Source organism: Hypanus sabinus, chromosome 7 (assembly GCF_030144855.1).
Source record: "Hypanus sabinus isolate sHypSab1 chromosome 7, sHypSab1.hap1, whole genome shotgun sequence".
Taxonomy (NCBI): domain Eukaryota; kingdom Metazoa; phylum Chordata; class Chondrichthyes; order Myliobatiformes; family Dasyatidae; genus Hypanus; species Hypanus sabinus.
Genome location: NC_082712.1, coordinates 146,209,971 through 146,231,935, shown reverse-complemented (window position 1 = coordinate 146,231,935; position 21,965 = coordinate 146,209,971). Strand labels below are relative to the sequence as shown.

The window sequence follows — 21,965 nt, the reverse complement described above, 5'->3', positions numbered from 1 at the left end:
GAAAGGCCAAGGTAGATAAAATACGAGAGGGGCGTGAGAAATTTATTTCAGAAGGGACAGTGTCTGTGAAAGAGGGAGAAACCCCAGTTCCAGTGAGAATCTGGAGAGATACTGGGGCTGATCAGTCATTGATCCTAAGTAAGGTGCTAAATTTTGGTTCTGAGACTGGAGAGGTAGTTTTAAGAGGTATAGGAAAAGGGACAGAAGCTGTGCTTTTGCATGGGATCATTTTAAAATGTGACCTGGTATCTGGACCAGTCGAAGTGGGGGTGCGGTCAGAATTACCGAGAGACAGCGTGGACGTCCTTCTTGGTAATGATTTAGCAGGTGGTGAGGTGTGTTCAGCAGTGAAATTAATGAGCAAGCCTGTGAGTGCTAAGGACACGCCCCTGGATTCTATCCCGCATGCGCAATCACTCGCAGCATGTCGAGAAAGGCAGCTGAGAAAGAAGACAGTTTAAATGAGTCCAGCGTTGATTTGGCTGAGACATTTTTACCAACCCTGTACCAAGAGGGGTTAGGGGACGGTAAAAGGGAGAATAGGGAGCTGGAAAAGAGTAAAAGAGAGGAGGTAGACCTACCCTTAGCAAGAAGAGAAATTATAAGAGCAGGGATGTGACGAGGAACTGGTGGCATTGAGAGAGTCAGTTCTTTCTGAGACAGAGATTGAGAAAGAGCCAGAGGGTTACTACCTGAAGGAGGGCGTGTTGATGAGGAAGTGGAGGCCAACCACGTTGCCGGTCGATGAGGATTGGGCAGTAGAACATCAGGTGGCAGTACCGAAAGTGTATTGGGATGAAATTTTGAACTTAGCTCACAAGGGACCTCTAGGTGGACATTTGGGAGTAAGGAAGACAGTGGATAGGGTTATGAAAGATTTCTATTGGCCAAAAATGAGGAAGGATATAGCTGATTATTGTAAAAGGTGCCATACATATCAGGTGGTAGGAAAGCCGAACCAGGTTATCCCTAAGGCACCTCTCAGACCAATACCCGCTTTTGAGGAGCCTTTCTCCCAAATCATTGCGGATTTTGTGGGTCCTTTGCCTAGAACAGTGAGTGGGCGGCAGTACGTCATGACTGTGATGTGTGCTGCTACACGATTTCCAGAGGCTGTGCCCCTGGGGAATATTAGGACCCCTGCGGTGGTGAAGGCACTCATTAAATTCTTTACCACAGTGGGGCTACCTAAGGAAATACAATCGGATCGGGGAGTACATTTACATCCAGAGCATTTCAGCAAATGATGACACAGATGGGAATTAAACAAATTTCAGCTTCTGCATACCATCCGGAATCTCAAGGAGCGTTGGAAAGATTCCACGCTACACTAAAGACCATGATTAAAACTTACTGTCAGGAAAATGTTCGAGACTATGATGATGCATTACCACTTCTGTTATTTGCAGTAAGGGATACGATTCAGGAAACTCTGGGGTTTAGTCCATTTGAGCTCGTTTTTGGTCATAGGCCCAGAGGACCTTTAACCCTACTTAAAGAGAAGTGGTCGAGTCTGAACGTTCAAGTCAGTGTGATTGACTATGTTTTAAAATTCCGGGAAAGACTCCATAAGGTATGCGCCTTGGCAAAAGAAAATCTTAAAGACTCCCAGACAAGAATGAAACAATGGTATGACAAACGAACGAAAGCAAGAGTTTCACGTGGGCGATAAGGTTTTGGTCCTATTTCCTGTAGTTACCAACCCCCTACAGGCAAGGTTTCAAGGACTGTATAAAGTGATTAAGAAAACAGACTCACTGAATTATGTGATTAAAACACCTGATAGACACAAGTCAAACCAGTTGGTTCATGCGAACATGATGAAAGGTTATCATGAAACGACCCCTGCGGTGGTCGGTGCAGTCACAAAAACTGATGAGACAGAAAGGAGCGTTGAGGAGGAACCAGAGCGGTTTGAAAAGTATAGTACCCACCAGATTAGAGAACTCTGTTATTTTAGCAAACCTTATGATAAAGTCAATCACTTAGAGCCTGATCAGAGGGAGCAGTTAACACAGCTCGTTAAACGGCATACAGATTTATGTCCAGATGTCCCAAGCAGGTGTAAAGGAACAGAGCATGATGTGATTGTTACCTCGACCCAGACTATTAAACAATCCCCTTATCGGATGAATTCGGAAAAGAGCAAGCTAGTAGGAAAAGAGATTGAGCATATGCTAGCTGCTGGTATAATCCGTGAATCCTCTTCTGCGTGGGCCTCTTCCTGCGTGGTCGTGCCAAAACCGGATGGTACCATAAGATTCTGTACCGATTACAGAAAGGTGAATGCTGTCACGCAGACAGATGCTTACCCTATCCCTAGGGTGGATGATTGCATTGCTAAAATAGGGAAGGCAAGGTACATCACTAAGATTGACTTGTTAAAGGGGTACTTTAATGGACAGGGCTTGAGAAATTTCAGCCTTTGTCACCCCATCCAGGTTTTACAAGTACAATGTTTTGCCGTTTGGAATGAAAAATGCACCAGGGACATTCCAGAGGATGACTGACACAGTGATAAAAGGGTTAACCAACACCAAGGGTTATATTGACGATGTGGTAGTTTGGAATGACACCTAGGAGGAGCACATTGAGGCTGTAGAAAACCTGCTTGAAAGAATGTCTGCAGCCCAACTTACAGTGAACCTTGCAAAGAGTGAATTTGGTCATGCCACAATCACGCACTTGGGGTATGTGGTAGGACAGGGGCAGTTGGCTCCTGTGCAAGCAAAAGTGCAGGCTATTTCCGAGGTTCCTGTACTCACCAATAAAAGAGCACTGAGAAGATTTTTGGGCATGGTGGGATACTACCGAAAATTCTGTAAAAATTTTGCGGATATTGCTCTCCCCCTGACAAAACTCCTACAGAAGGAAGAAAAATTTGAGTGGAGCAATTCTTGTCAGGATGCTTTTGAAAAGTTAAAAACCATACTGTGCCATCACCCTGTGTTAAAGGCCGCTGACTTGTTAGAACCCTTCTCCCTGGCGACTGATGCAAGTGATGAGGCTGCAGGGGCAGTCCTATTACAGCAAGCAAGGGATGGAGTGGAACATGCGGTAGCATATTTCTCTCCGAAGTTCAATGTGCACCAGAGGAATTACTCTACTGTAGAAAAAGAATTGTTGGCACTTGTTTTGGCAATACAACATTTTGAAGTGTACATTTGTTCAGCACAAAGACCCTTAATTGTTTATACAGATCACAACCCATTGGTATTCCTGGCTAACATGAAAAATAAAAACAGGAGGTTATTAAGATGGAGTCTGATGCTGCAAGAATTTGATATTAAGTTTCAACATATTAAAGGAAGTGACAATGTAATCGCTGACTGCTTATCTAGATGCTAAGTGAAGGTATATCTGTATTGCTTTGTTGTTAAGAACACTTCTGTATTTTTTTTTGCTAAACTCTGTAATCCTGTAAAACGCTGTATTAGTTAATTTTCCCTTTTGGTGAAAATTCCTAGAAGGATGAACAACTCTGATGGGCAGAAGGGTGCAGAGTTGCCCATGCCTCCCTTTGGATAATTGCAAACCGTTACTATTTCGATGCTGCTAACGAGAGAGTAAGAGAGACAAAAGAAAACATGCCAGGACATCTGTTACTGACAAAAGCCTGAGACAGAATTATGTTTATCCACCATGTTATGACTCCCGAAAGACTTATGGCTGCGGAGAGGGCTGTTTACGTGGTACCATCCTGCTCATTAGAATTCCTCAGTGGACAGCCAGAGTGGGCTGGTTTGATGGGCTAAGCCATTCAAAACTGATTCGACACCCGAGACCCTGTGAGTAGGGATAAAAGTGAGGTCTGGGGTGACACCCCTCAGACACACCAGGAGACACATTCGTGAGCACTGTTTGAGCATTGGGACCCACGAGAAAGTCTGTGCATTGGGGACTGAATGGATCGGTCAATTTTAACTCAGTGTTTATAGTGAGACCAGTGGGGGCTTGTGTGTGTGTCCACCCTTGTCTGGGTGACGAGTCCAGCACAGAAGAACGGTCTAGCTAAAGGACGGAGGGGTCATACTTGAATGGCCACAGCAACAACAACTCGACAGATCAAGAAAATAAGGGAAGGTTTGACCGGCTGTCACTGTTCACTCTCTCTCTCTCTCCAACGATTAAAACACCAGACCCAACAACTACCTTAGCCTGCATGAACTGAACTGACCTTTATATTTCCCATATGACAATTCATTATCCCCTAGACAACGATAGAGCTTGTTTATTATTAATTATTATTATACCCACACTTTTAGGTTTAGTATTGCTAACGTGTATTATCTGTATATTTGCATTGTTGATATTGAGTTGTATATTTTTACTAATAAACACTGTTTTGAAAATAGTACCAGACTCCAACGGACACTTCTACCTTTGCTGGTAAGACACCCAGTTACTGGGTACGTATAGAATTCAATTTGCAGTTTGAGAAAGAGAAGATAATTTCAGATGTATCAGTAATAGACTGGAAGCATGAGAGGGGAGCTGGCCAAAGTTGATTGGAAGGGGTCACTAGGCCGGATGATGGCAAAACTGTAGTGCCTGGAGTTTCTGAAAGCAATTCGGAAGACACAGTATGGATATATCCCAAATAGTGGTAAGTTAGAGGATTGGGAAACTTCTAAAAACAAACCAAACAGACTAAAAATAACAATGAAAAGATGAAGTATGAGGGTAAGCTAACCAAAAATATTGAAGAGGATACTTAAAGATTTTCCAGAATATAAAGAGTAAAAGGCGAGAGTGGATATTGGACTGCTGGAAAATGATTCTAGAGGTAGTAATGGGGGACAAAGAAATGGCAGATGAAAATAATTCTTTTGCGTAGTGTAGACCAGGCACACAGGCTATATGGTGGACAGCTGAGGAACAATGGAAGTCTTGCAAAGAGATTTTTCATGGTGCTCAACAAAAGTATATTCCAGTTAAAAGCAAGGACGGTAAGGGTAGGAAGAGCTAGCTTTGGAGAACTAATGAAATAAAAGGCATCAAACTAAAAGCTCATATGTACAAATTTTCCAAGAATAGTGGGAAACTGGAAGACTGGGAAAACTTTAAAAAGCAAAAAAGAATCATGAAGCAAACAATAAAGAAAGGTTAGATAGATTATGAAAATAAACTTGCACAAAATATAAAAACAGATAGTAAAAGCTTTTATAATTATATAAAGCAGAAAAGGGTGGCTAAAGTGAATGTAGGTCCTGTGGAGGATGAGAAGGGGAAATTGATATTGAGTAATGAGGAAAAGGCTGTGGCTTTGAATGACAATTTTGTGTTGGCCTTCACAGTGAAAGATATTTTTAACATGCCAAAGAGAGATGTTACAGATGAGATGGGAAGTGAGGACCTTGATACAATAGCTATCACTAAAGAGGTAGTGCTGAGCAAACTTCTGGGCCTGAAGACAAGTAAGTCCCCTGGTCCTGATGGAATTTATCACAGGGTACTGAAAGAAATGGCTTAAGTTATAGTAGAGGCTTTGGTGATGAGTTACAAAAATTCTCTGGACTCTGGCAGGGCCCGGCAGATCGGAAGACAGCAAATGTCATGTCACTGTTCAAAACAGGATGTAGGCAAAAGACAGGAAACTATAGGCCAGTTAGTTCAACATCTGTATTTGGGAAAATGTTTGAAGCTATCATTAAAGAAGAAATAGCAAGGCATCTGGAAAGAAATGGATTCAGCAAAGGTAGGTCCCGTTTGACTAACTGACTGGAGTTCTTTGAGGATATAATGAGCGCAGTGGATAGAGGGAAACAGATGGATGCTAGTTACTTGGTTTCCCAGAAGGCGTTCAGTAAGGTGCTGAATAAAAGACTTATCCATAAGGTAAAAATGCAGAGAGTTGGGGGTGATGTATTAGCATGGATTGGGTAGCCAATAGAAAGCAGAGAGTTGGGATACATGGATGTTACTCTGTTGGCAATCAGTGGTGAGCAGTATGCTGCAGGGGTCAGTGCTATCCCTGCAACTGTTCACAATATACTTCAACAATCTGGAAGAGGGGACCAAGTGTAGTATATCTAAATTTGCTGATGACACTAAATTGAATGGAAAAGCAAATTGAGCAGAAGATACAGAGAGTCTGCAGAGAGATACAGATAGGTTAATTGAGTGGGCAAGCGTCTGTCAGATGGAGTACAATGTTGGTAAATGAAAGATCATCCACTTTGGAAGGAAAAATAGAAGATCAGATGATCTGTTAAATGGCAAAAAAAATGCAGCATGCTGTTGTGCAGAAGGACTTGGGAGTGCTTGTGAATGAATCACAGAAGGGTTTGCAGGTACTGGAGGCTATCAAGAAGACAAATGGAATTTTCGGCCTTCATCGCTAGAGGGATCGAATTAAAGAGCATGGAGGTTATGCTGCAACTGTACAGGGTAGTGGTGAGGCTGCACCTGGAGTACTGCATGCAGTTCTGGCTTCCTTACTCGAGGAAGGATATACTGGATTTGGAGGCTGTGCAGAGGAGGTTCACCATGTTGATTCCAGAGATGAGGGGGTTAACTATGAGAGACTGATTCACCTGGGATTGTACTTGCTAGAATTTAGAAGAATGAGAGATCTAATCGAAACATAGGGATAGACAAGATAGAGGCAGGAAAGTTGTTTCCACTGGTAGGTGAGAAACATAGCCTAAAGATTCGGGACAGTAGATTTAGGACCGAGATGAGGAGGAACTGCTTTTCCCAGAGAATGATGAACCTGTTGAATCTTCTGCCCAATGAAGCAATGGAGGCTATCTCAGTAAATATACTTAAGACAAGGTTGGATAGATTTTTGCATAGTCGTGGAATTAAGGGTTATGAGGAAAAGGCCGGTAGGTGGAGAACAGCCCATGGCCAGATCATGCAGATCAATGGCAGAGCAGGCTTGACAGGCCAGATGGCCTACTCCTGCTCTTATGTCTGCCTTCACTGTGGAGGACACCAGAAGTTCAATTGTGTCAAGGGGCAGAAGTGAGTGAAGTTGTTATTACTAAAAGTGTTTGGGAAACCGAAGTAGGCAAGTCACCTGGACCAAATGGACTATGGTCCATGATTCTGAAAGAGGTGGCTGAAGAGATTGTAGAGGCATTAGTAATGATCTTTCAAGAATCACTAGATTCTAGAATGGTTCCAGGGAACTGGACAGTTGCAAATGTCACTTCACTCTTTAAAAAGGGAGGAAGGGAGAAAAAAAGGAAATTGTGGGCCAGTTATCCTGACTACCGTAGTTGGGAAGATGTTGGAGTTCACCATTAAGGAAGACATTTTGGAATACTTGGGGGGGGGGGGGGGGGCATATAACAATAATATAAAAATAACATAATTGTCCTTAAAAGGAAATCTTACCTAACGAATCTGTTGGAATTCCCTAAAGAAATAACAAGCAGGACAACGAAGGAGAATCAGTGGATGTTATTTACTTGAATTTTCAGAGGGCCTTTGATAAGGTGCCACACATGAGGCCACTTAACAAGAGCTCATAGTATTACAGGAAAGATACTAGCATGAATAGAAGACTGGCTGATTGGCAGGAGGCAAAGGGGGCAAAAGGGCCTATTCCGGTTGGCTGCCAGTGACAAGTGGTGGTCCTCAAGGGTTGGTACTGAAGGGTTGGTACTGGAACTGCTTTCTTTCACATGTCAACCACTTGGATGATGGAATTGATGGGCTTTGTGGCCAGGTCTGCAGACAATACAAAGAAAGGTGGAAGGGCAGGAAAAGATTAGGAAGCAGGCAGTCTGCAGAAGGACTTGGACAGATTGAGAAAGTGGGCAAAAAGGAGGCAGATGGAGTATAGTGTAGGGAAGTGTATGGTCATGCATTTTATTAGAAGGAATAAAGGGATAGACAACTTTCTAAATGGGAAGAAAAATCAATAATCAGAGGTGCAAAGGGACTCAGAAGTCCTTGTGCATGATTCCCTAAAGGTCAACTTGCAGGCTGAGTCTGTGGTAATGATGGCAAATGCAATGTTAGCATTCGTTTCCAAAGGACTAGAATGTAAGAACAAGGATTAGATGCTGAGGCTTTATAAGGAAGGCATCGGTCAGACAGCACTTGAAATACTGAGAGCAGTTTTAGGCCCCTTGTCTATGAAAAGATGTGCTGACACTGGAGAGGGTCCAGGTTTACAAGAATAACTCCGGGAATGAACAGGGTAACATATGAAGAGCATTTGATGGCTCTGGGCCTGTATTTGCTGGAGTTTAGAAGAAAGAGGGGAGATCTCATTGAAACCTAGAATATTGAAAGGCCTAAACACAGTGGATGTGGAGAGGATGCTTCCTATGTTGGGTGAATATAGGAGCAGAGGGCACAGCCTCAGAATAGAGGGACATCCATTTAGAACAGAAATCAGAAGGAATTTTTTTTTAGCCAAAAGGTGGTGAATCTGTGGAACTGATTGCCACAGACAGCATGGAGAACACTTTTGAGTATACTTAAAGCAGAGGTTGATAGGTTCTTGGTTAGCCACTATGGGCCAAGTGGCCTAATTCTGTTCCTATGTCTTATTTCTTAACAATATTTGAATGGTAAAAAATACTCAGAAAACTTTCACCTCAGCAACCTACCTTTTAAACACGGCAGTTTCAGTTTTGGCATCTACAGTAAGGCTTACTGTTTCCTTCATGGAACCATTTGTGACTGTCTCTGTTACTTGGTCTGTTGCCACCTCTTCATCCTCACCATCAGACAAGTTGGGTTCTAAATGTAATGTGGCTGACTCTGTTTTCTGTTCCTTGCAGGTAAGCTGCGAGTTTGTAACAAAATCTAAAGGCAGGATTAGAAATAAGTAGAAGACAATAACTTGTCATCAGATAAGAGAATGCATTTTAAAACTTGGCTGTTCATTTGCTTATGAAGTGTATAATACTGTCCTTTGTTTTACTTACTGATACGATTAACATCAATTAACAGGAAAATACTTTGTTCCTATAATAGTTTTCAAGAATAATTTACTGAAAAAGAAAACATGTGATACTAATTTTGATTTCAAACCATACCTTCCCTCCAATTAGTCAACTTCATTTGCATTCTTGAAATTTGCATAAATCAGGATAATTCAAGTAATCTAGATCATCAGGTTCTTAATAACTGATGCAAGTTTTAGCTTGAGACTAGACTGCTATGACAAACCACCATTTTCTTAGTGCTGAACTTGGTTTGTTATTAAGACAATCTGCCTGACAGATTTTAATCCTAAAACAATTTAAAAATATCTGTGAAGAGCAGATCCCAAGCAGTGAGTTGGATGATATTTAGCTCTGAAATCCTTGAATCAATTAATATGTCAGATTGAATGTCTGGCAAAATTACAAGTTGAAGAATGAAAGCTACAGAAGTATTATAAATATTATCATTCATAGCACAGCAAATCAACATTTGCATCAATAAAAAGATTACCTTCATGACTTGTTGTTACACAACTGTGTGGGCCATCCACTGGGTCCAAGCCGGTTTCCATTGCAATTGGAGAGCTGCTTCTTAAAGGATCCTTTGAACTAAATGAAAAACATATGTTTTCTTAAACCTTCACCATTGCGCCTACTATTCACACTTGAGAAAATATGAACATCTTGGGTAAGCATAAATATACTGTTAGAGGAGTTAATAATCTTGAATTAATTTTGAAGGGAAACTAATTTTACTGTCCCATATTTCTCCAATCACATTTACTTTAATTTTGTACATTAATCACACAGTACATATATACTTATTTATACCAATCTGAAAAGAAATGCCATTGTTTCTGAATTCAATTGAGCAAAAAATAACTTCTAAACTCTGCTGGAAAAGAAAATAAATTTGAACCAGAGAGAAAAAAATTGGAATTAAACAGAATAATGATCTGGTAAAAAATTCAATATAATGACTCACAGGCTTACTAAATTCACTTACTATTAACTCAGCAAGGAGTATGTTACTTCTGGAAACCATAAGCACAAAAGCAGAGAAGTAACTTTTATATCACACAGACTATTTAAGGGAAATTCATTATTGTCTGCCTCCATATGAAAATGGTGCAATAAGGCTGCCTTATTCATCTAGGATTTTGTTACATTAATCAGGTACAGATTCCATAACAATTGACATTTGACCAGTGTATGGAATTTAATTACACCAAAATCATGACACCTTTAATTTATGCTGGACACGTTATCTTCCCAGTAACAAAAAAATAGAGGTAGTGGCAATTTGAAATGAAAATACAAGTATTGTGATTAAAATCAAAGTATGATATAGGCTGGTTTGAGTACTGTACGTTAACTCTGAAATTTCTTAACAAATACACATCACCTCGCTTTTTAAAGGGAGTTGGTGTGCCAGTGAGAAGCCAATGTAAAATTAAATAGATTTTTTTTAAAAATTCCAAAAAATAAGACTATTCAAAAGGCAACTTTAGGGGATTAGCACTTTAATCTGATTGTAGTAGACTGGAGGACAGCATTAATAATTAGGAACTAATTTATCAACATGACTTACAATATACAAGTATTACCTTAACTGAGAGGAAAAATCTGAAAAAGTAGCCCATCCGGTTTCCTGTGGTACTGCATCACCTGAACTCCACAAAGTAGGTCCACTGGCGTTCGCTGCAGCTATGTTTGTGGTTTCCATAGGCACTTCAAAGTTCGCTGTCCACCCTGGGGCTGTAAAATAGTCACTACATTTATCAGGCGTTTATTGAAATCCATTACTTCTTTACAGTCATTGATTTCAATTCAAACAAAAGAGTGTGTGATGAACAAAAGCTCTCTTTTCCATTATGGTTAATGTGTTTCTGAACTCATAACAACCCAAAATCTTGAATGTACTTGTACTATAAAAAATGCTTTTCCATAAGTGCCTCCATATCTAACAATGATCAGGAGGGCTTTTACCAAAAGTCAATTTAACACAAATTGACAATTTGATAATTCCCTCATCTGGAACAAATCCAGTAAGCAGCACAGGGAGCAAGGAAGATCTTGTAGGATAAACTAGTTATTTTAAGCTAAGAAGCCTGGCAAGTAATTCAGGGTATGGGCCAGTACAAGTGATTGTCATAGCTACAAAAGAACATGATTAAGGCTGGGGCAGGGACTGGCAACTCTAATAGATCCTTCAGGCTTGATGGAGTTGGAGGTAATTGAGGAGGAAGAATGTTGACAGTGTCACAGCACTATTTAGAAGACATTCCTGGGGGAATGTCCAGTGAAGCTATATAAGTGGAACTTTGAAATAAGATGATCATGATCACTTTGATGAGAAAGATATGATGTAGAGATAACAAGAATATAATAGATGACTAACTTCCCTAATATTGACTGGGATGATCACAATACTACGGGACTAGATGAGGCAGAATTTGTTTGACGTATCCAAGAAAATTTTCTCAAACAATATATAAATAGCACTGTTAAAGAAAGGCCTGCATTCATATTCTTCTGAGGAAACGAGGCTGTTGCATCGGTGGGTGAGCACTTGGGGACCAGTATTAAGTCAAGCTTATTGTCATTTAACTATAAAAAATGTATACTGTCAAATGAGACATTTTTCCAAACCAAGATAAAAAGCATAGTGCACATAACACACAATAACTTATGAAAGTAAGGATAAGATCTGCAGATTAATTACATATAAATAAAGTACATAAACTAAATACTATCAGTTACAGTACACATTAATTGGTGACACTCTGAATGCAATGCAGCAGGGAATTCAGAAACCTAATGGCTTGAGGGAAGAAATTGTTTCCCATCTTGACCATTCTTGTTTTATACATCAGAGTCTCCTCCCTGATGGGTAGAAAGTCAGAGGGTGCTAATGAATGGGTGGGATCCTTGATAACATTAAGGGCCCTGCATACGCAGCGCTCCTGATGAACATCCCTGATGGTTGGTAGGGAGTCCCCAGTGATCCTCTCAGCAGTTCTCATAGTCCAATGCTTGGCTGTTCCCATACCAGATGGAAACACAGACTGCCATGGTGCTCATATAAAATTCAGTTAAGATGGGGGTGGGGGGGGGGGGGGGAATAAAGAGCCTCCCCCAACAAATTTAAAATAGCTATGGCAGAAGATAGCACTGATCTATAAGTTAATGTCCTAAATCATGGCAAAGCCGATTTTGAAACTTCTAGACAAGAACTAGCAGTTTGAATGGGAGATTTTGCTGAAGGGTAAAGGGATGCCTGACAAGTGGAAGGCTTTTAAAAGTGATACAGAATGTTAAGAGCCATTTGAGTGAGGGGTAAGGTTGACAGGATTAAGGAACCCAGGCTGATGAGAAACCTAATAAATACAGGGAAGAAAACAGTAACATCCTGAAATACTGTATATTGACATTACAAAAGAGATGGTGTTGAAGCACATTAAGGAAGATAGATCTTGAAGCCTGACCAAGTGGATCCTAGGATACAGGGGATAACAGGATGGGTAATATTGTGCATTTAAGGGCTGAAAGGATAAACTTGGATAAGCTGGATGCAGGATCTGTTTACATTTGGAAAGGCAAATGCTGATTGGAGTTTGTTAATATGGCTTTGAACATTAGAAATCATGGCACAGGCCCTTTGACCCATGATGTTGTACCAACCTTTAACCTATTCCACGATCAATCCCAACTAAATTAATCCCTTCTGTGTGCAATGTCAATATTCCTTCATTCTCAGCATATTCATGTGCCTATTATAAAGCCTCTTCAACACCTTTATTTCTATTTTAAAATGAAACAGCAGCAAATTAAGCTGAGAGTTGGTGTTGAATGAGTTCCTGTTTACACAGGATATGAAGCTTGTATCAAAATTACATGAATGAGGATGTAACATAGAACAGTACAGCACAGTACAAACACTTCAGCCCATGATGTTGTGCCAACCTTTTAACCTACTCCAAGATCAAGATAGGGGAATCAAGGGATATGGGGACAAGGCAGAGACTGGGTATTGATAGTGAATGATCAGCCATGATCTCAGAATGGCGGTGCACTCGAGGGGCCGAATGGTCTACTTCTGCACCTATTGTCTATCAATCTAACCTTACGTTGCCCTTCCATTTGCTTTCAGCAATTTGACCTTCTAAGAGTCTCTTAAATATCTCAAATGTAACTCTGTATACCACCATCCCCAGTAATGCATTCCATGCACAACAGTCTGTATAAAAGAGACACTACCTCTGACATCCCCCCCATATTTTCCTCCAGTCACCTGAAAATCAGTAGCTATTGCTAACCAGGGAAAAAAGCACTGCCTGTCTACTCCATCCAGACCTCCTATAATCTTGTAAACCTCAATTTATACCCAGAGCCATCAAACATTCGTCATATGACAAGCTATTCAATCCTGGAATCATTTCCATGAATCTCCTTTGAACCCTCTCCAGTTTCAACACATCCTAAGAGGTCAAAAACTGCTCACGATACTGCAACACACACAAAATGCTGGTGGAACACAGCAGGCCAGGCAGCAATCTATAAGGAGAAGCAATGTTGACGTTTCGGGCCGAGACCCACTGACGAAGGGTCTCGGCCCGAAACGTCCACAGTGCTTCTTCTTATAGATGCTGCCTGGCCTACTGTGTTCCACTAGCATTTTGTGTGTGTTGTTTGAATTTCCAGCATCTGCAGATTTCTTCGTGTTTGCTCACAATACTGCGTGAGGTCTCACCAGTGCTTTTATAAAGTCTTAACATTACATCCTTGCTTTTACATTTTAGAGCTCTTGCAATGAATGCTAACATCGCATTTGCCTTCCTCACCAAAGACTCCTGCAAATTAACCTTCAAGGAATCCTTCACAAGGACCCCCAAGTTCCTTTACACCTTAGCTTTTGTATTTTCTCTCCATTTAGAAAAGAGTCAACCCTTTCATTTCTTCTACTAAAGTACATGACCATACACATGCTGACACTGTATTCCATCTGCCATTTCTTTGCCCATACTCCTAATCAGTCTAAGTCCTTCTGCAGCCTCCCTACTTCCTCAAAACTACCTGCCCCTCCACCTATCTTCCTATAATCTGCAAACTCTGCAACAAAGCCATCAATTCCATCACCCAAATCATTGACATATAATAACTAGTCACTGGCAGCCAACTAGTGAAGGCTTTCTTTTTTCCCTACTCTTTGCCTCCTGCCAATCAGCCCCTGCATTATCCATGCTAGAATCTTTCCTGTAATACCATGAGCTCGTAGCTTGTTCAGCAGCCTCATGTTTGGCACCTTATCAAAGGCTATCTGAAAATCCAAGTGCACAAAATCAACTGTTTCTCCTTTTGTCTATTCTGCTTGTTATTTCTTCAAAAAGGACAAACGAAGGGCAACACACCATATGCTTCCTGAGCTACCCTATCAACTTACGTGACAATTTTGAGAAATCTCTGGACTTGGACCCCAAGATCTCTCTGTTCCTCCACAATGCACACTCCACACAAGGATGTAATTAAGCTGGAGAGGGTGCTGAAATGATCATGAGAATGTTGCTAGACTGTTGCTAGCAGTATGTGAAAAATTTAAGTGTGTCAGGGGCAGATGTGAATGTAATTGCTATTAATAAGAAGAAAGTGCTTGAGAAACTGAAAGGCCTGAAAGTAGATAAGCCGCGTGGACCAGATGGACTGCACTCTAGGATTCTGAAAGAAATGGTTAAAGAGATTGCAGAGGCATTAGTAATGATCTTTCAAGAATCACTAGATTCTGGAATACTTCCAGAGTACTGGAAAATTTTAAATGTCACTCCAGTCTTCAAGGGGAGGCAGAAGAAATAAGTCAGTTAATCTGATTTCAGTAGTTTAGAAGACGTTGGATGAGGTTTCAGGATACTCGTAGGCACATGAAAAAAAATAGGCTAAAGTCAGTATAGTTTCGTCAAGGGAAAATCTTGCCTGACATAACGGTTGAAATTCTTTGAGGAAATAACAGGCAGGATAGACAAAAAGTCAGTGGATGTACTTGAATTTTTAGAAGGCCTTTGACAATGTGCTGCACATAAGGCTGCTTAACAAGAGCTCATTAGTATTCAGGAAAGATAATAGCATGGGTAAGACTGACTGACTAACAGGAGGTAAAGTGTGGGAATCAAAGAGACCTTCTCTGTTTGGTTGCCAGTGACTACAGGGGTCGGTGTTGGGACCGCTTCTTTTACGTTATGTCACTGATTTGGATGACAGAATTGATGGATTGTGACCAAGTTTGCAGATGAAACGTGGACAGGTGAAGGAGCAGATAGTGTCGAGGAAGCAGAGATTCTGCAGAAGGACTTAAGACAGTTTGGGAGAATGGGCAAACGAGTGGCAGATGGAATAAAGTGTAGAGAAGTGTACGTTCATGCACTTCGCTAAAAAGGAGTAAATATATACACTATTTTCTTAATGGGGAGAAAATTTTAAAATCAGAGGTACAAAAAGACCAGGGAGTCCTTGTACATATTCTCTCAAAGTTGTAGAGGCCAAGTCATTAGGTATATTTAAAGCAAAGGTCGATAGGTTTTTGATTCATAAGAGTGTCAAAGGTTAAGGAGAGAAAGCAAGACAATGGGGTGGAGAAGATAAAATGGGTCAAGTGGCCAAATTCTGTTCCTATGTCTTATGCCCTAAAGCTAGAGGGCATAGGCTTAAAGCAAGGAAGGAAATATTAAAGGGCATTTAAAAGTCAAATTATTCTTTTCAAAATCATAGATATATGAATGAACTGCTTGAAGAAGTGACAGAGACAGATACAATTTCATCATTTAGAAGACATTTGGACAGGTATACAGATAGGTAAGGTTGAAAGAGATATGGGCCAAATGTAGGCAAACTTGCTAAGTTCATATAGGCACCTTGGTCAACATGAATGAGATGGGCTGAGGCACCTGTTTCCATGCTACGTAATTCCATGATACCCCACAGCTGAAAATAATAACCCAGAAGAATAACATTCAACAAATCCTCACCAGAAGCCATTATTCCATAGCACGGTCCACTCATCATTTGAAGCTAGATAGCTAGATGAGACATGCAGAGAAGTCCTACTTCTTAAATTAAGCACTAAATCATGAACAATTTTCAGTTGATATACATCAGAATCATCACATTTTATTGCAATAAAATGTACGCATTCACTACTTGCCATCATTTGCATCTATTTCCATCCTATCATCTGGATTGGAACCACTGGGCTCAAAGGTATTATTCCGTTTATCACCATCCTCATCTTCTGAATCTGTGCTTTCTTCACTGTCTGTGCTACCTGAGCTTCTACATGTAATACAAAAATCATTATTAAAATTACTTGGCAAAATTAATCTCTTACTATTAGCTGAAGCAGCTCAATGAAAAAAGCAGAAGGGTAAGATAAGGGTGCGTGTACGGAAAGCAAGAAGCGAATATTTAGGGAAACCGGATATCTTGGAACTAACAGAACAATATTGCTGCATTCTGCCAGGCAACGCACCTGTGCCGATTTTTTGCATCTTGTGCAAAGGTTATGTCCTTTTCACCCCAAATATCTTCCTCATCAGACCCACTGTCATCAAATTGTTGTATCCTTTCTTTACAGCATGCCTCAAATAGTGCTACATTAGCCTAGAGCAAAACAGTCAAAAAGTCAAAACATCTCAAACAATAAAACAAGTCAAATTTTAACAAAAGACTCTGTAAGCAATAAATTAGTACTTGAGGACTAATATGCAAAATAGAAATTTCCATACAAATTAGTAGAGAAGTTAATGTGTCACAATGAGCTGATTAAACACGATTGGTGGGGGCCAGGAACCATATTTCATCAGAACACATAATTTCTAACAATAAAGACCTCAATGTACTTCAACTTCAAGAAAGAACAGTAAGAATGGGCAATTGTTACAAGTACTGAATAAACGCATAAAATTTAGGTTTACTGCACAAAGAAATCTCCGGATTAATGTTCTACTTTGCAATTCTCCAATCATGCTTGCAGCTGTGGCATCATACTAATTATACACTCCTGTTGCCTGTATTCAGCATTCCTGCACCAAAGAGGTGGTTCTGATGCACCTGCTTGTCAAAGACAACAGAAAGAAAACTAAAGGCAACCATCACTGTGATGGTCTGGGAATTGCTCTTGAATGAACTGCATCAAGATAGACTTCTAGTCTTCTCCGGCCTCTAGAGACATTCCAGAATGAATATAATTCACCCTGTGATCATGGTCCACCTTGTATAAATGGGGGTAAAGTGGAGGCACTTACTGGCAGCTTCTTCACCCACACATCTAACATAGTATATTTATTTATTTAGCAACAGAGCACAGAGTAGGCCTTCCTGATTGCAAATTCGCAACCCCGAGTAATCTTAACCTCAGCACAGGACAATTTACAATAGCCAGTTAACCTACCCAGTACATCATTGGACTGTGTGAGGAAAGTGGAGCACGCAAGGAAAACGCACGCTTTCCATGGAGAAGAAGTACAGAGACTCCTTACAGAACGGTGTTAAAAGTGAACTCTAAACTCTAGAACTCCTCGAGTTCTAATAGTGTCGCTCTAACCTCTACAGTACCACGGTGTCCAATTTACTTCAGACGTCTTTACTGGAACTCACTTACACTCCCTGTACCAGAATCCAACTACCACCTGAAGACACTGACATTTACATGTAAATTATTAAGAGATTTCTGTCAGTGCACCATCTCCCACTTCCCAAGGCCTCTTTCACCTATTACCCCAACATAGGAGAAACTGCTTCCATGTTAATTTTTCTCCAGGTGGATTTCCAAGTCAACAACAGTGCACCAAACTAACTGTGTTAGAAACAGAACCCAAGGTGGTCTCACTCAAAGGAAACATTTTACTTTTATTTTGAACTCAGCCAGACCTAGATGCTAAACACAACACTGAATTAGATCAAATTAGGAAATAACAATGCAGAATGTCTGTTGCAACTTGAGTCTAGAGAATTATACAGCAATCAAAGTTAAGTTAAATTATTTCAGTTACATTTTATATCTCTATTTAGTGCACCTATATAGGTAAGTCAATTACATCATTCACATTGTCAACAGATATTAATTATTTTAGCAGGTAAAATTAGGCCCTTCCTGGTTTGTTTGTATTTGACAAAATCCTGGGACACATTTTAAGAAATTGATGGATTTAACTTCATTTAACCCATTTTATAATTAAATGACCATTCTTAACATACCTCCCCCTGATCGCCACTGGACAAAAACAACATACTTACACTCTCATTTGTATTCAATGAAAAGTTGATATCACCAATTCGCTCAAAGGGGACACTGCAAATGATTCAAAATGTTGGCTAGGATTACAAAATGGTAGTAAAAATGACTTCAAACAACGTGAGCTAATTTTATAGAGAATATAAATAATGCATTCTGATTATAAGAATCAATATGAAGAGCCCTCAAACATAAATCTTCCAAGTGTATGAATTATTTTAAGAAAAACAAAATTCTTTTCATGTTAACTCCACATGTTATACAGCAAAAATTCACTACTACTTGCTTTATGTATTAAGCAGAGAAAACCATCAAGTAAATGACTTACCAGCACATACCAAATCTCAGCAGCACACCAAAAGCTTAGAAAAATGTTGTAACTGCTATTTTCATAAATCAATGGGTCAAATTACCTAAATAAATTACCTACCGTGTGTATTACCATCTTTAAGAAGATATAGTTTGCCTAAAAATATGATAAAGTAGGAAAGGCTTCCTGTCCACAAGTCAGTATGTCATATGTATAAAGTTGGACCAAGATTTTATGATTTGTAGATATTTCCTCTTTTCCATTCTCAAAGCAAAGTTAGACGGCACAGTAAACCCAAGTTCTTTTCAGAGGCTATTCTCAAGGCCTGCTAACAGACCAAAAGCAAGTTCTTTTCAGAAGTAATCTATTGTCCAACTTATTCTTATGTAATACCTCCATGTAGATAGTGCTAATATTTTTAAGCATCTGTAGTCATATCCAAAATGAAGATGATGAGAACTGAAGATAACATGCAACCACAAACTGAAGGTGATAATGCTCCCAGTCAAAAATGGTGGTGTAGAATGCCAACAACTCATTCAAAGGATAGGTTGCACTCAAAGAAAACAGGCAGTCTAAAGGAAGCTACACAATATCCCACATGCCTGAGGTCTGTGTTACAGCAGCAAAGAAATAGCTCGATTATGAGGCATCTCAAGGGCTCATGAGAATTTATATTCTTTAGAAAAGAACTACTCCACACAAGCAACAGGCCCTAGGACCCATGTCTGTGCTGACCATGATGCCAATTTAAACTAATTCCATTCACCTTCTGCCTGTTTATGTGTTTTAAATGTTGCTATCATTGAATTGGCCTAGTTACCACAGAGGCTGAAACAAAAGAGTAAAACTGCTGTTTGTTCATTCCCATTGTCAACTTGCCAGCATACAAGATATTTGTAGTTCACCTGGCAAAGCATTCCTCAATAGGGACATTAGTATTTGATTAGTGCCAATGTCTAATCATTAATCAGAACTCTCTGTATATATACATTCCTGTTCTAACATGAAATTTTCAGTCAATAGTAAATATAGTTCAATCCAAATGTAAATGTAATGGTATCTTTAGAGTCAAATATGCAACACATAAGATAAAACATGCATTTTAAAGATATTTTTCCATTAACTCTAGCTGAGGGATTACATTGACTGATGAACTCTAATGAAGATCAAGCTGTGATTGCAAACTAATGTTGGTACCAAAACAAGAAAGCCTCAATAAATAATTTTACAGTAGTGGAAAAGACTTAATTTATTCACATTAGTTAAATAAGCATTTCTATTGTGAAAGTGATCCATCACTGAAGATGATACCCTAAATACAGGAAATCCTACAGATGTAACACACAAAAAACTATTTAAGGATCTTAGCAAGTCAGGCAGCATCTACAGAGGGGAATAAACAGTCGATGTTTCAGGCCAAGACTCTTCATCAGGACTGTGAAGGATCTCAGCTCAAAATGTCAAATGTTTATTGCCCTCCATAGATGTTGTCTGACTTGCTGAAAACCCTATCTTTACAAGTTCATCCCCATCAAAAGCCATACTATTCACAAAAGGACCTGGAAGAAACTGTGGCATCCTTCCAGGTCAGAGATACAACAAGTGATCTGAAACTAAGGCTACATCCACACAAGACCAGATAATTTTGAAAATGCCGGTTTCACGGAAAAACAGCCATCCACACCAGGCGTTTTTGAAAATACCTCCGTCTACATTCAACTGGGTATTTGGGCGAATCTCCTCCTACTGGGCATGCGCAGGACAGACATCTACAGAAAACCAACGACATGTTTGGTGTCAAGTCTCACCATGAAAGACTTGGTGCGTGCCTGTGCAGTTACAAACTAGAAAAACTTAATTGCCAAACAACAGATAGCTGTTGGCTCTCGCGCAGGAGGACTTAAAACTTAAAAAAAAACAAATACTGGAGCATATGGAGACAACCGACAGTGAGTTCACGGACAGTATGACCTGGCAGATGACGAACATTGAAAAACTGACCAACTCTGTTGCATTAATAAAGCACCTTGTTAAGTGTATAAAACATGTCTGCATCAGTGTTATCTTGTATTTCCATACAATGTTACATTCTATTGTCAGAGAAGTACTTGCATAAATAGGTAAACCACCTTCATACAAGCAAGGACAGAAAACAGGGCAAAGTGAGTATACTTATTTATTCAATAAGTTATGAGTCAAAGTATTTGGTGAGTACATTTCTAACTCTTCTGGCTTCAGTTTTGTTGCTGTCTGTTCTGGAAGTGCTAGGTTGCATGGGGGATTGCGTTCAGGAAAAAAATGAAATGCTGTCATCAGTTCTGGCACGTCATGACAGCGTTTCTAGAAATCTCCGGTTACCCATCCACACTACTCTTGCCCAAGCAGCGTTTTCAAATTTACACACTCTGGAGGGCGTTTTAGAAAAGTTCCGTTTTCAGGGGAGGAGAACACTATTTCAGTGTGGACGGAGGGTCAAAACGAAGAGAAAAAGCTTCGGTTACGGATTTATCCAGTCTAGTATGGACATAGCCTAACACAGCTAATTAGTGAACAGAGAAAGGATTTGTAGCCGATTCTAGAGAAAGCATTCCCTCTTTGCCCTACCCACTGCTTAAATGGTTTCTGATTCTTGTTAATAGTTTTCCTATAACAACCCTTTTGGTCCTAAAAGAAATGACTTTTCTTAGAATAAAAGAAAAAGCCTGCTACTGTGAAGGTGCAATGAATTGAAATTCATTTCTTGGATGATGTTAGATATCAGTTAGCAAACCATTCTTCCCCCATAAGAAGTGGAAATTGCATAAGTTTCATTAGCTGAAAGTGGATTCACAGGTTGGCAGTATGGTGAAGGTGTCTCTTGATAATTAGAAGGCCTTCAGCAATCAGGGCACTGAGTTTAGACGTTGGGATGTCATGGTGCAGTTGTACAGGACATTGTTAAGGTCAAGCTTGAAATATTGTGTTCAGTTTTGGTCACCCTGCTATAGGAAAGGATGCAGATAAGATTTACAACATTGCTGTCGAGACTTGAAAGAATAGGTTATAGGGAAAGGCTGGACAGCTAAGACTATTTCTTAGAACACAGAGGATGAGAATATTTTCTTATAGAGGCATACATAATTACGAGGGACATAGATAGGAAGAATGAAATCAATATTATTCCCAATGTTTGTGGAATCAAAAAACTAGAGAAGCATAGGTTTACAGTGAAAGGGGCAAGATTTAATAGGCACTTGAGAGGCAATTTATTTGAAAAGACATGTAGACAGGTACATGGATTGGAAAAGTTTAGAAGGTGATAGGCCAAATGAGATTAATTGGAAGAGCAATCTTGATTGTCATGAGCCAGCTGGGCTGAAGGGCTATTTCTGTGCTCTATAAATCAATGATTCTATAGGAGTTCCTCTTGAAGGAGTCTGACAATTGAGTATAAATCAGGAATCTGTGTAGGAAGTTGGAGTCTATGCTCAGTGTATTGTCA

General features: G+C 39.9%; 1 protein-coding gene across 3 annotated transcripts in view; it reads right to left on the bottom strand.

The window, feature by feature from the left end:
- Positions 1-21,965, bottom strand: part of ppp6r3 (protein phosphatase 6, regulatory subunit 3) — a 137,715-nt gene that overhangs the window by 19,215 nt on the left and 96,535 nt on the right. For all 3 annotated transcript variants that reach the window (XM_059975923.1, XM_059975924.1, XM_059975925.1), the window contains exons 16-21: positions 18,174-18,228; positions 16,408-16,538; positions 16,084-16,211; positions 10,499-10,649; positions 9,403-9,500; positions 8,571-8,769 (exon numbers count right to left, since the gene is read on the bottom strand). In XM_059975923.1, coding sequence (XP_059831906.1) covers positions 8,571-8,769; positions 9,403-9,500; positions 10,499-10,649; positions 16,084-16,211; positions 16,408-16,538; positions 18,174-18,228 — 762 coding nt within the window. The remainder of the gene's footprint in view (positions 1-8,570; positions 8,770-9,402; positions 9,501-10,498; positions 10,650-16,083; positions 16,212-16,407; positions 16,539-18,173; positions 18,229-21,965) is intronic.